Source organism: Lampetra fluviatilis, chromosome 58, assembly GCF_964198595.1.
Source record: "Lampetra fluviatilis chromosome 58, kcLamFluv1.1, whole genome shotgun sequence".
In the NCBI taxonomy this organism is placed as follows: Eukaryota; Metazoa; Chordata; class Hyperoartia; order Petromyzontiformes; family Petromyzontidae; genus Lampetra; species Lampetra fluviatilis.
This window is the reverse complement of record NC_136332.1, coordinates 3385245-3399509: the sequence shown is the minus strand read 5'-3', so window position 1 is coordinate 3399509 and position 14265 is coordinate 3385245. Positions and strand designations below refer to the sequence as shown.

The 14265-nt window shown below is 52.0% G+C and overlaps 1 protein-coding gene across 1 annotated transcript in view; it reads right to left on the bottom strand.

Moving 5' to 3' along the window:
- Positions 1-1748: 1748 nt before the first annotated feature.
- LOC144950519 (putative helicase with zinc finger domain) overlaps positions 1749-14265 on the bottom strand; it is a 110860-nt gene continuing 98343 nt past the window's right edge. Inside the window, exons 22-24 of the mRNA XM_078880657.1 lie at positions 5141-5195; positions 4272-4558; positions 1749-2066 (exon numbers count right to left, since the gene is read on the bottom strand). Of these exons, the coding sequence (XP_078736783.1) occupies positions 1749-2066; positions 4272-4558; positions 5141-5195 (660 nt within the window). The remainder of the gene's footprint in view (positions 2067-4271; positions 4559-5140; positions 5196-14265) is intronic.

Sequence of the window (14265 nt, the reverse complement as noted above, 5' to 3'; positions counted from 1 at the left end):
AACGGTGTTGGCCGTGAGCGGGAATCGAAGCCGGGTGGCCAGGTTCGTAGCGCAGCGCAGCACTAACCTGCTGCACTACTCAGCCCCAAATACCCGGAAATCCACACGTACTCGCACACACGCACACACTCCGCTTATCTGTTTCGCCGATATAGTCCAGACCGACTTTGCCACATATCTCACCTCGGCACATTGGCGACCGGTTGGATTTAAATTGCAAACCTTGCGCTTACGAATGCTCCTATTTGAGTACGACCGTCTGCTTTGGCAAACGCCGTCTTTGAAGGTTCGCCGGGGCGGTATCGACGCCCTGAGATCGAATTCAAGTCCATCGCTCTTCCTCCCCGCCAGGCGTTGCGCTAACCGCCGTGTCACTGCTCCCCAAAGACAAAGATCCCCCGTGTAGCCTTAACAGACTGTAGGGGCAAGTGCTGTTAGCGAGCAGCACCTATGAAGGCCGGCACGGTACACGGGACGGTGGGTGGCCAGCACCACGCCCGGCCGACCTTTCTCTCCCCAGTGGCGATGTTTACACACCGCACCAGGTACTCATTTGAGGCTGAGTCGACCTAGGGGAGGCCCAGGACCAGGACGGGTTCAGATAATCGTCGCCGGTGTTGGCCGTGAGCGGGAATCGAACTCGGGCCGCCGGGTTCGTCGCTCTCTTCCCCGCCCGGCGTTGACAAAAGCCGCCGTCTAAAAAGGGATAATGCGTAGGGCGTAGGGCGTAGGTGAGAAATTAATCAGAATCTTTATTTATCCTGGAGGAATCCGATGAGCTATAAAGCTCCCGTTTCTTCACACATGTCCAGTCAGCGGCACGGGTGTCAGATCGTCACGGGCAACAAACGACGCGACGGAAACAGCAGCACACAAAGAGCTGTGGCTGCTACAAACCGATGTCTTCTGGGGGTTCGGGAAAAAACACCGAATTTCGGTGTCAAACGAAGCAATGGCACCACTGCGATCAGCACGGTGGGCTACGTATGGCGCGAACGAAGTTCAACGTACATCGACGGACAGCAGGAAGGCACGACTCGCGTGCGTGTCACGTGACCACCACATTGCACGTGTGACGCGCTCAGCCTTGTATAGACCCCCCAACTCAAGAGATTTAACAGCATCCAAATGTGTACTGCTGGTGCTGTTCAGCAAGGGCAGCAAGGCACTACCGCCATCCGTACGCCACAAGTGCATGTCACGTGACCACCACATTACACGTGTAATGCGCTCAGCCTTATCTAGACCACAAACTCCAGAGATTTAACAACACGTGCATGTATGCTGCTGTCGCTGCTCAAAGACAGCAGCAAGGCACTACCGCCATCCACACGCCACGAGTGCATGTCATGTGACCACCACATTGCACGTGCGATGCTCTCAGCCTTGTCTAGACCACCAACTCCAGAGATTTAAGAACACATACACGTGTTCTGCTGCTGCTGCTGCTCACGTACAGCAGGAAGACACCACCGCCACCCATACGCCACGTGTGCATGTCATGTGACCGCCGCACGTGCAATTTTTTTCGCGAGTGGGTGGGTGGGTAACAAGTGAGCGAGTGGGTGAATGACCGAGCGAGGGAGCGCACTGTGTTGTGGTCGACCGAGTCTTCGACACGGGAGGGACGTGCCGCCGTGCGACTTTTGGCGTCGACGGTAAACCATCGCAGCCGTAAGCAGAGCGACGAGGCGACCGCCCGCGAACGAGCGAGCGAGAGAGTCGATTCCTGAGCGCCGGCCTCACTCTCACTCACCCAGCACTTGCTGCTGCTGCTGCTGCTGCTGCGGGTTCTGGGCCCAGGGGAGGCTCGGGACGCCCGCCGCGGCCGCAGCGGCCACCGCCGACGACGGGTGGCCCCAGGGAGGGTAGGGCAGGGCGGCAGCGGAGGGCGTCGTGGGAGGGGCGGCCTGAGTGGCGCCCGACGGCGCCGCCGACGCCGCCGCCGCCGTGCCCCCGCCGGCGCCGCGCGTCTGCTGCGCCTGCAGCAGGGTGAGGTGGTAGGCGACCGCGGCCGCCTGCTGCGCAAGCAGCCGCGGGTCAACGGCCACGCGGTTGGGCCAGGGCTGTTTGCGCCAGGCGCGGTGCATGCGCGGGGGGGAGGGGGAAGGTGAGGGGGAAGGGGTGGGCAACAGCAACCATCATCATTGTCGTCATCGTCGTCATCGTTGCCATCGTCACCATCGTTACAATCGTCATCATCACCATCATTACCATCGTCACCATCGGTATTGTCGTCACCGTTACCATCGTTATCGTTGTCATCGTCGCCATCGTCGCCATCGTTACAATCGTCATCGTCATCATCACCATCATCATTACCATCGTCATCGTCGTCATCGTTACCATCGTCATCGTTATCATCGTTATTGCCGTCATCGTTACCATCGTTATCGTTGTCATCGTCGTCGTCACCATGGTCACCATCGTCACCATCATTGCTTACGGGTTACGCCGCGCATCCCGGGCACCATGCGGCGGGGTGCTCCCCCAATGGCAGCTGTCGCTACGCGGCACAAGTACCATTTTTTACGATGAAACAATTTTTTTATTTTACCAGGAAAGGCCCACTGAGCTGATATACAGCTATTTTCAGAAGCGACCTGGCCAACAAATGATAGCTCAACGAAGTGGCTCATCATTTGGAAACTTATAGCAGCCAAATAGTCTAAGCGCGTGTTACTAATGTGGAGGGGAAAAACCGGAGGACCCGGAGAAAAATCCACGCGACCACGGAGAGAGACACGCAAACTCCAAATATACAGCAGCAGGCGTTAGGGTCGGGATCAAATCCACGACCTCCTGTACACCAGGCGAGGTAGTTAAAATCTCCTAGCCACCGTGACATCCACGAGAGAAAGACAGACACAGGGAGACACGCCGACTCTCAATATACAGCAGGCGTCAGGGTCAGGATCGAACCCACGACCTCCTGTATACCAGGCGAGGTAGTTAACATCTCATATCCACCGTGGCATCCACGAACGAAAGCAGCACCGGCCTGTGAACGGGCATAAGGCTGCCGGTTCAGGGCGGTGTTGCTTTGTAGTTGTATCCAATTAAGGAATTTGCGGTGGGATCTATCTAATTTGATACATTTCAGGAACTGCAATTTATCAGGCACTTAGATGCATCAGCAAACACAAAGCACTTCACAACTCATCTCAAATATTCCAAGTGCCCTGCTACAGCCCGGCCAAGTCCCCCAGTGGCAGCTGGGGCGACTGCACCACCCACGGCTTAGGGCATGGATTACACTGGTCAACACACTTTTTTTGGCGTAAGGTATTCCAACGGGTTTAATGTAATTTTGGGGTGCCGATTCCAAATCAGTTTTTGTCTATCACATCAGGTTTTTGAGATATCAAATATAGCATTTTCAATAAAAACTGCAGAAGAAAAATATTAAATAAATGTGGATATCTGTATAAAATGATAATATAAACACACTATACTAAAAATACAGCACCATATTTTAACACTAAAGCAGTCACTGACTCACAACAACTTGCAATCATAAGTGACAGAGTTAATTTCGGGTAAAATCAATGAAAATGGGGTATGCCGATAGCATAAAATGTGATGTGATAGAGCAAATCTGAGATCAGATTTAGATTCGGCACCCTGAAATTAGTCTAAAACAGCTGCAAAAGTCCAGGCCAGAAAAAATTTTTTATTTTTTGTTGACCAGTGTTATTTATTATAATCATTAGCACCCTTGACTACGCCGGAAAGCCTAACCGAGTCTGAAGAATAATTTTCAGGAGGGTCCTGCTAAGTTTTTGCAGTAGGTGGCGAGATGTTAACTACCATGCCTGGTCTACAGGAGGTCGTGGGTTCGATCCCGACCCTGATGCCTGCTGCTGTATATTTGCAGTTTGCGTGTCTCTCTCTCATCATCATCATCATCACGGTGGCTAGGAGATGTTAACTACCTCGCCTGGTATACAGGAGGTCATGGCTTCGATCCCGACCCTGACGCCTGCTGCTGTATATTTAGAGTTTGCGTGTCTCTCTCCCCATGGTCGCGTGAATTTTTTCCAGGTCCTTCCGTTTTTCCCTCCACATTCAGAATCGACGTCACCACGCATTTTTGAGTATGTGCTTCAAATTGCACGCGATGATAACCAACTTCGTTGAACTGATGGCCAGGTCGCTTCTGATTAAGAGCTGCACAGCTCTTTTTCTATCGGCAAGCCGACCCCCCAGTGTGGTTCGTCACACCACCACCCACCCCCACCACCCCCACACCCCCACCCGCCCGCACGTACCGACACGGGCATGGGCAGCAGGAAGCCCGGCGGGTACCCAGAGTGCTGGGGCATGCACAGCAAGCTGCCCGCCCCTCCCTGCGCCTCCAGACGCTGCAGGGGGCTCGGGGGGCCCTCGGGAGTACCCCCCAACTGCTGGGAGGGCGGCTGGGGCCCCTGAGCGAGCGGGGAGGCCGTGGGGAGGGCCCCGGCGGCGGTGTTGGCGGCGGCGTTGGCGGCGGCGGCGTTGGCGGCGTTGGCGGTGTTGGCGGCGTTGACGCGCGATCCTCCGGGAGGACTCGGCTGACCTGTGGCGGCGGCAGAGGCGAAGACGAAGGGAACGGCCGACGAGGGAGCAAATCGTGAACGCGCGAAGTCTCATCGGCCTAGCGGGTAGCGAGGCCTAGCGAGGCCTAACGGGTAGCGAGGCCTTGCGAGGCCTAGCGGGTAGCCAGGCCTAGTGGATAGCGAGGCCAAGCCAGGCCTAGCGAGGCCTAGCGAGTAGCCAGGCCTAGCTGGATGCGCGGCCTAGCGGGAAGCGTGGGCCGGCGGTAGCGCGCTCGCCGCTCGTTGGCAGAGGTTCGCGGGTCCGAATCCGGCAGGCCGGCCTGGTAAATACCGCGACGACGCGGCACAGCGGTAGCGCGCTTGCTGCAGAGCTACGGCAATCATCGGTTGCGCCAGTTCACTTGCTGCCTGCCACATTTCGCGCTCGTTTGTGGTTCCTCCCTCCTGGCGAGTAGTGAGCGAGCGAGCAACCGCGCGGCGTTACAAGTTAACACGACAACCATTATCGTCGTCGTTGTTGCTGGTGCGTGTGTGGAACCCTCCCCCCGTGTTCAAACGTAGCGCCATGCGTGCGCGCGGAGTGCGGGTGATGAAACGCTCACCGACTTGGCCATTGGCTTGGCCGTGCGAGCTCTGCCTCTGGAAGGAGCTCTTGCCCTGCGGGAGGTAAACGTAAACACACGGCGCCGTTGCGCGCATCACGGGACGGTCCGTTACGCGCATCACCCGTAAAGTTCGCGTTCCCATCGCCACCACGTCATCGGATCTACCGCGATTGTAACAGCTGTGGGGAGACAGAATACCGGAATGATTTAGATGGCAGGGGGAGGGGCGTGCCAAGGTATGGAGGAATGAGTGACAGCGACAGGGGGGGTTGCTTCGGGGGATCACGAAAGGGCTACCGGGGAGGGACGGAAAGGAGTGGAGGGGTGTGGGAAGAGGGAGAGAATGGACCTCAGCGAAAAAGGCGGGATTTAAGAGAGGATTCCTTGACTTTATGAGTCCACAATCGATTATTATCATCATCGTTACCATTAGTAGCATTGAACATCATCCACAAACAACCCCAAGCAGCTAAAACTGCTGAAACTTCCCACCGTCCGGATTAGGAAGTCGTCGATTCTCGCAAAACAGTTTTCAATCAGCTTCCTTAAGAAGCCAATCCCCCGCCCCCCCATCTTCCACGGATCTCTCTGCGAGGGTATAAATTAAAACTCACAAAATAAACGAGCGTACAAATCGCTCCAACGTGAAGCACAACTGACGATTGCGATTGTTGTTCTTGCGATTGAGAACGGACACTAACGATCGGCCGATCGATGTGTCGCGCGCTCGGTGATAATAACACTTTCCTGGCTCCCGCCCGGCCCACGAAGCGGAAGACAGCAGCAGAGCCACGGCCAATCAACATCAATCAAACTCCGCCCCCCCCCCCCCCACTGTTGTAAAGATATGGCAACCACTGTACTGTAGAGGCGATCGCTTGATTTAACCGCAGCAACATGTGTTTTCGGTTTAAGCAGGTGACTTTGTGATAAACATCTCCAAGACCAACGATGCTGTACAACTGTTTCTAGACGATTAATTTGGGCTTAAGGGAAAATCCATGAGTTTGACAATTGTTTTTTTACCCTTTTATCTGGCAACAAAACTGACACCTTTTTTACAAGGAGTCATGGAATGCAAACAAAAAACACAACTCTGATAATGTATGCACTTTCCTTGAAATTGATTGGTCCACACCCGAGACAGCTTTTCTTAGAGCCTAGTCTCACATGGTGTTGGACCAGATGACGCCAAAAGGCGTACATTATCATAGTTGTGTTTTTTGTTTGCATTCCGACCGCAGGTATTGTGGTCGATGCAAACATGACTCCTTGTAGCAAAAAAGGTGTCAGTTTTGTTGCCAGATAAAAGGGTAAAAAACCAATTATCATATTTTGCTACTGGCAAAGGAGGTTCTCCAATGGTGATCCATGAGTTTGTTCAATTAAATGTCAAAATCACAGGTGCGCGGTTAATCCACAAACCGGCTAAACCGCACACAGACAAATCGGGAGTCTCCTGTCATTCTTATCTCGTCACACTACCCAGCCCCCCACATTGGAACAAAGCACAAAGACCATCCCCCCCCTGCCACCCCACCATATAGCATCCTTGACACTGTTGGGGTCAAGTGCTGTTAGCGAGCAGCACCTATGAACCGTAATTCAGTTTTTTTGGGTTGGATGGCAACTACACTATACACTACACAACTATACACTACACAACTATACACCACACTATACACTATCCACTACGCTAAACACTAAACTAGTGCTGTACTTGTAACAAATTGACACGTTCTGTTTACTAGTTGGCTGTGTCGGGTGGTGGCGGGTTTTAACGACACATTTATATTTTTACACGATCGAACCCAAAAAAACCTGCATTATGGATGATATTGGTCGCAAAAGCCTACGTGTTAAAGCATCTACGAAGGCCGGCACAGCACACGAGGGGTTGGGGTGGCCAGCACCACGCTCGGCCACCTTAGTCTCATATTCTTAGGTTTTTTCGGTAAAGTCACGTAGGTAAAAAATTAAAATTAATAAAAGTTAAATAAAAAATATTTTATACAGCTATCGTGCTGTGACGGTTCCACCTGAAGACGGAAGCTTGTGTTGCCTCCGAAACGTCGTGATTTTTATTTTATTTAAATTTTATTTCACTTTCATTAATTTTAATTTTTTTACCTACGTGACTTTACCGAAAAAACCTAAGAATATGAATCCTTGCAGTCACGAAAGCTTCAAATCTAGAATTAACACCTTTGTCTCCCCCGGGTGGCGATGTTTACACACCCCCACCAGATACTCATTTGAGGCCGAGTCAACCTAATGGTAGGCCTGCGACCGCTTGATATATTCGCCGCTGTTATTATCGGCCACGAACCGGAACCGAACTCGGGTCCCCGGGTTCGTGGCGCAGTGCGATAGCCACTACGCAACCGCTCCCCAGACAGACACGCACACACACGCTCGACTTTAAACCCCAGGAATTCCATCACCACAAACACACAGACACGTGTCCATGGGTCACCCTCCCATCTAACTCACAATTTGATGCCGAGCTGCACAATATTTCACAACTTTCACTCGCAATGACTTTTCACATCCATCCTTGTAACTTTTACGCGAGTGCTACATAGTTGCCCTACATCTGTTTAATGTTTCTGTAACGTATTGCATTCCATGCTACGATCGGTTTCAATATTAGTCCGCGCCAGCCGACTTACGCGGAAGGGAAATTATTACATTAGCGTCGATTTACGTTTTTGTTCTATACGCTCAATTTCTCATGCGACACAGTTGCTTTCGCTAGGTTTTTAAAAAATATTTGTATTCGCTTTCATCACTGGACAGACACAAGTTAGGCTCCAAAGGTCTGTTCATAAGTCGATTTATTCGTAAGTCCAACTTTACTCCTGTCGATTCCAGACGTGTTGAATGGCGTGTACACTAAACACGGGGAACAGCTTTACAAGTTGTATAATCTTCTGCAGATGTAGATGCCACTGGTTCTTCACGCTCTGTAGATGTAGATGCCACTGGTTCTTCACGCTCTGCAGATGTAGATGCCACTGGTTCTTCACGTTCTGTAGATGTAGATGCCACTGGTTCTTCACGCTCTGTAGATGTAGATGCCACTGGTTCTTCACGCTCTGCAGATGTAGATGCCACTGGTTCTTCACGTTCTGTAGATGTAGATGCCACTGGTTGTTCACGTATTGCAGATGTAGATGCCACTGGTTCTTCACGTTCTGTAGATGTAGATGCCACTGGTTCTTCACGTTCGGCAGATGTAGATGCCACTGGTTCTTCATGTTCTGCAGATGCCACTGGTTCTTCACGTTCTGCAGATGTAGATGCCACTGGTTCTTCACGTTCTGCTGATGTAGATGCCACTGGTTCTTCCTGCTCTGTAGATGTAGATGCCACTGGTTCTTCACGTTTTGCAGATATAGATGCCACTGGTTCTTCACGTTCTGCAGATGTAGATGCCACTGGTTCTTCCTGCTCTGTAGATGTAGATGCCACTGGTTCTTCACATTCTGCAGATGTAGATGCCACCACCGCCATCTATTGCGCCTCGATTGAACTTACGACTCTCAGTCCGAACACGCAACTCGACATACGGGGGACAGGTCTGTTCGTATCTCTGAAAGGTTGTAAATCGAATGTTCATAAGTAGAGGAGTCCCTGGACTGTGTTTAATTTGAGACTCCTATCCTGGTCTCTTGAGTTCTCACAAGGGGGCCACGGTGGCTATGAGATGTTAACTATCTCGCCTGGTCCGCAGGAGGTCGTGGGTTCGATTCCGACCCTGACGCCAGAGGTCGCAAACGGGTTTTGAATCCTTACCCTACCCGTACCCGGCTGGGTACGGGTAGGGTAGGGTACGGGTACCTGATTGCGACCTCTGGGATGAAGCCATGTTGCAGGCGTGGGTGGGTTGATTCTAGGAACTTGAATTGTGAGAAGAGACAAGACGTTGGGAAATGAGTGACAAACGGTGACTCACGGCCTACCCGTACCCGTACCCGGCTGCACCAGGGTCGCAAACGGGTACCCGTACCCGTACCCGGCCGGATACGGGTAGCCGGGTATCGGGTAGGGTACGGGTATCGGGTAGGGTACGGGTATCGGGTACCCAGTTGCGACCTCTGCCTGACGCCTGTTGCTGTATATTTGGAGTTGGCGTGTCTCTCTCTCTCTCATTATCATCAAGGTGGCTAGGAGATGTTAACTACCTTGCCTGGTACGCAGGAGGTCGTGGGTTCGATCCCGACCCCTGACGACTGCTGCTGTATATTTGGAGTTTGCGTCTCTCTCATCATCATCATCATCACGGTGGCTAGGAGATGTTAACTACCTCGCCTGGTACGCAAGAGGTCGCGGGTTCGATCCTGACCCTGACGCCTGCTGCTGTATATTTGGAGCTTGCGGTGTCTCTCGCTCTCTCTCTCCCTGTGGTCACTTGGATTTTTCTCTGGATCCTCCGTTTTTTCCACCTCCACATTTAGAATCGACGTCGCACGTTCAAGGTATTTGGCCACTGCTTTAAATGTACGCGAGATAATGACAAGCCACTTTGTCGAGCCATCGTTTGTGATGGCCGGTGTTGCTTCTAGGAAAAAATCCACGGAGCTCTAAGTGGTGCGGGGCGGGAGGGGGGGCCTCACCTGGTCAAATAACAATAAAATTTCGATTTAAAGCTTTCGTGACTGCAGGGATTCAACTTCTTGGTTATTTCGGTAAAGTCACGTAGAAGGGGAATAATCAAATAATAAAAATAAAACATAATAAAATACAATTCTCACGACGTTTCGGCCACAACGCAAGCAGCCGTCCTCAGGTGAAGAACAGGTCTGTCGGAAAGACAGCGTCTGAATGAGCACCACCAGGCTTGGCAGTGTATATACTTAAATATATACTTAAATATACACTGCCAAGCTTGGTGGTGTTCTTCACCTGAGGACGGCTGCTTGCGTTGTGGCCGAAATGTCGTGAGAATTATTTTATTCTATGAGACATCTCCTTTACCAGTGGCAAAATATAGTAGTAGGTTTTTACCAGTTGAAAGGGTAAAAACCTACTACTATAATTATTTTATTATGTTTTATTTTTATTATTTTATTATTCCCCTTCTACGTGACTTTACCGAAAGAACCAAGAAGAAAAATAAAATAGTTTTCAAGAAAATCTACTCAACTCGCACCCAACGCACCGCTCGCAGACGTACGGACGGACGGACGCACCGGGGCTTACGCGCCAACAATTTCACCGTCGGTTGATCGAGCCACCAATAACAATGAGCTACGATTGACCATCACTCGCCGCTTTGTTGGCGCGGGAATAACGCCACCGCGCGCGCGCCAGTTATCACCGCGCGCGTTTACGACCGCCGTGCTGTGCGCCTCCGCCGCCCCGCTGGAGAAATGAAATAAAGCGCGCGCAGATCGTACGCACGTACACGTACGTGTACATACGTACGTACGTGCACGTGCGTGTACGTACGTGTACGTGCACGTGCGTGTACGTACGCCAAACTTCTTTCGCACCGTACGTGGCCGACCGCGGCTAACCGGAGGTGCGCGCGTGGGGGGGAGCAGGTGGGGGGGTGAGAAGGACAAATTAAACGCAGTAAAAGTAATTTTAAAGAAATGAGTTTGTCGGTGAAGATGATTTGCAAGTGCATCGCTTTCCCCGTGTTGTCTGTACCCCCCCCCCCCCCATCAATCAGGACGCGACGGGTACATGCGGCCTCTGTCTCTCCATGCCTGTGGGCGCGCGGATTGGTCTCCGGGTTTTCCGGTGACAAACACTCAAAAAGTGCATCGCAGCTCCCAGCGGCTTCCTGATATCGGAAGGAACAGTGTTCCGGACACGGCCGCAGAAGCGACGTATCTGAAAGGGGCGAGCGACTGCGAGTGACCGTCTTCTGTCCGATGGCCAGCCAAGAGGATTGGCTTTGCTCAGCAAGCTGCTCAGCAAGCTGCTCAAGACGCACGACTTAAGCGAGCCTCAGGGGGGCTCTCTTGCCCGTGCGTGCCCCCCCCCCACTGCACCTTCCATCCCCCCACCCAAACCCCTTCCTTTCATTCCGTTCCCCGAGCGTCGCTCCACGCGGCGTGGCAGCTTCCTCTCGGAAGGACACCAACCGAGCGGCAGGCGACCGACTCACGGTTCGAGAACGGCGCCCGCGGAAGTGGACATTGCAGAACTACTCTCCTCCTCCCCCCCCCACCGGGTCCTTCCTTCGAGCAAACTCCTCCAGTGTCACGGGGGGGGGGGGGGGTGGTGGGTGGCACGTTCCCACCCACCCTGCCGCCGCTGTGACCACCGACGTTCGTCGCGTGGCAGCCAAGCCGATATTTTTTATTCTCTCGGTTGGGATTTAACCAATAACATCATTGGGGAGCGGGGGGGGGTTATGCGGTCATTGGTCACTCGGCCGAGACCATGAATTCACGAGACACGAGAGCCTGCTAAAGTCACGTAGAAAACAAAATCAAACGATAATATAACACGACGTTTCGTTTGCAACACAAGCAAGCATCACCAAGACAAACACGGCTTCTGTTTGCCTTGGTGATGTGTGTCTTTGTGTGTCTCTCTCTGCACGTGTGTCTGCCTATGCTGTCCCCGTGTCTGTGTTTTATCACTCATTCTTACCTGATGATGGTTGCTTGTGTGGCCACCGAAACGTCGTATTCTTAAATTATTTGATTTTCTACGTGACTTGACCGAAAGAACCAAAGAGTAATTCCTGCACTCACGAAAGCTTCGAATCGAGTATGAGAACCTGGTCATATAAGAGTCCATGGCTCTCTATGTCACTGTACGGATCTCTATGAATGCCGACGGGTCGCTATGTGAGTCTGTGGGTCTCTATGTCAGTATATGGGTCTCTATGTGAGTCTATGGGTCTCTGTGTGAGTCTATGGGTCTCTGTGTGAGTCTATGGGTCTCAATGTAAGTCTATGGGTCTCTATGTGAGTCTGTGGGTCTCTATGCGAGTCTGTTGGTCTCTATGTCAGTCTGTGGGTCTCTATGCGAGTCTGTGGGTCTCTATGCGAATTTGTGCGTCTCTGTTTGAGTCTGTGGGTCTCTGTGTGAGTCTGTGGGTCTCTATGTGAGTCTGTGGGTCTCAATGTGAGTCTGTGGGTCTCAATGTGAGTCTGTGGGTCTCTATGCGAGTCCGTGGGTCTCTATGCGAGTCTGTGAGTCTCTATGCGAGTCTGTGGGTCTCTATGCGAGTCTGTGGGTCTCTATGCGAGTCTGCTGGTCTCTATGCGAGTCTGTGAGTCTCTATGTGAGTCTGTGGGTCTCTATGTGAGTCTGTGGGTCTCTATGAATGCCTATGGGTCTCTATGCAGGTCTGTGGGTCTCTATGTGAGTCTGTGGATCTCTGTGTGAGTCTGTGGGTCTCTATGTGAGTCTGTGGGTCTCTATGTGAGTCTGTGGGACTCGATGGGAGTCTGTGGGTCTCTATGTGAGTCTGTGGGTCTCTATGTGAGTCTGTGGGTCTCTATGCGAGTCTATGGGTCTCTATGTGAGTCCATGGGTCTCTATGTGAGTCTGTGGGTCTCTATGTGAGTCTGTGGGTCTATATGCGAGTCTGTGGGTCTCTATGCGAGTCTGTGAGTCTCTAAGTGAGTCTGTGGGTCTCTGTGTGAGTCTGTGGGTCTCTATGTGAGTCTGTGGGTCTCTATGCGAGTCTGTGGGTCTCTATGCGAGTCTGTGAGTCTCTGGGTCTCTATGTGAGTCTGTGGGTCTCTATGAATGCCTATGGGTCTCTATGCGAGTCTGTGGGTCTCTATGCGAGTCTGTGAGTCTCTATGTGAGTCTGTGGGTCTCTATGTGAGTCTGTGGGTCTCTATGCGAGTCTGTGAGTCTCTATGTGAGTCTGTGGGTCTCTATGTGAGTCTGTGGGTCTCTATGCGAGTCTGTGAGTCTCTATGTGAGTCTGTGGGTCTCTATGTGAGTCTGTGGGTCTCTATGCGAGTCTGTGGGTCTCTATGCGAGTCTGTGAGTCTCTATGTGAGTCTGTGGGTCTCTATGTGAGTCTGTGGGTCTCTATGCGAGTCTGTGGGTCTCTATGTGAGTCCATGGGTCTCTATGTGAGTCTGGGTCTCTATGTGAGTCTGTGGGTCTCTATGCGAGTCTGTGGGTCTCTATGCGAGTCTGTGAGTCTCTATGTGAGTCTGTGGGTCTCTGTGTGAGTCTGTGGGTCTCTATGTGAGTCTGTGGGTCTCTATGCGAGTCTGTGGGTCTCTATGCGAGTCTGTGGGTCTCTATGTGAGTCTGTGGGTCTCTATGCGAGTCTATGGGTCTCTATGTGAGTCCATGGGTCTCTACGTCAGTATGTGGGTCTCTATGCGAGTCTATGGGTCTCTATGCGAGTCTGTGTGTCTCTATGCGAGTGCGTGGGTCACATAGTGAGTCTGTACATCTCTACGTGAGTCAGTGGTAGCTGGCCTGAGACTACACTTTTCAGCTAAACAGCTGAGGATGGCTGCTTGCGTTGTGGCCGAAACGTCGTGAGAATTGTATTTTATTATGTTTAACTGTTATTATTTTATTATTTCCCTTCTACGTGACTTTACCGAAAGAACCAAGAAGATCACCCTGAGCTATGGAGCTCCTTTTCAGAAGCTGGCTATCACAAATGACGGCTCAACGAAGCGGCTTGTTCACAGGGACATTTATAGCAGGCAAATTCTCTAAACGCACATTGCTAAATGTGGAGGGAAAACACGGAGGGACCGTGAGAAAAATCCACGCGGCCACGGGGAGAGAGACACGCAAACTACGAATATACAGCAGCAGGCGTCAGGGTCGGGATCGAACACCACGACCTCTTGTACACCAGGTGAGGTAGTCAACATCTCCTAGCCACCGTGACGATGAGAGAGAGACACGCAAACTCCAAATATACAGCAGCAGGCGTCAGAGTCGGGATAGAACCCACGACCTCCTGTAGACCAGGCGAGGTAGTTAACATCTCCTAGCCACCATGATGATGAGAGAGAGAGAGACGCAAACTCCAAATATACAGCAAACAGGCGTCAGGGTCAGGATCGACCCCACGACCTCCTGTAGACCAGGCGAGGTAGTCAACATCTCACCACTTCACATAAGGACCCGGTTTAATCACAGTTGGGCAGCTGACCGCTCCCCCG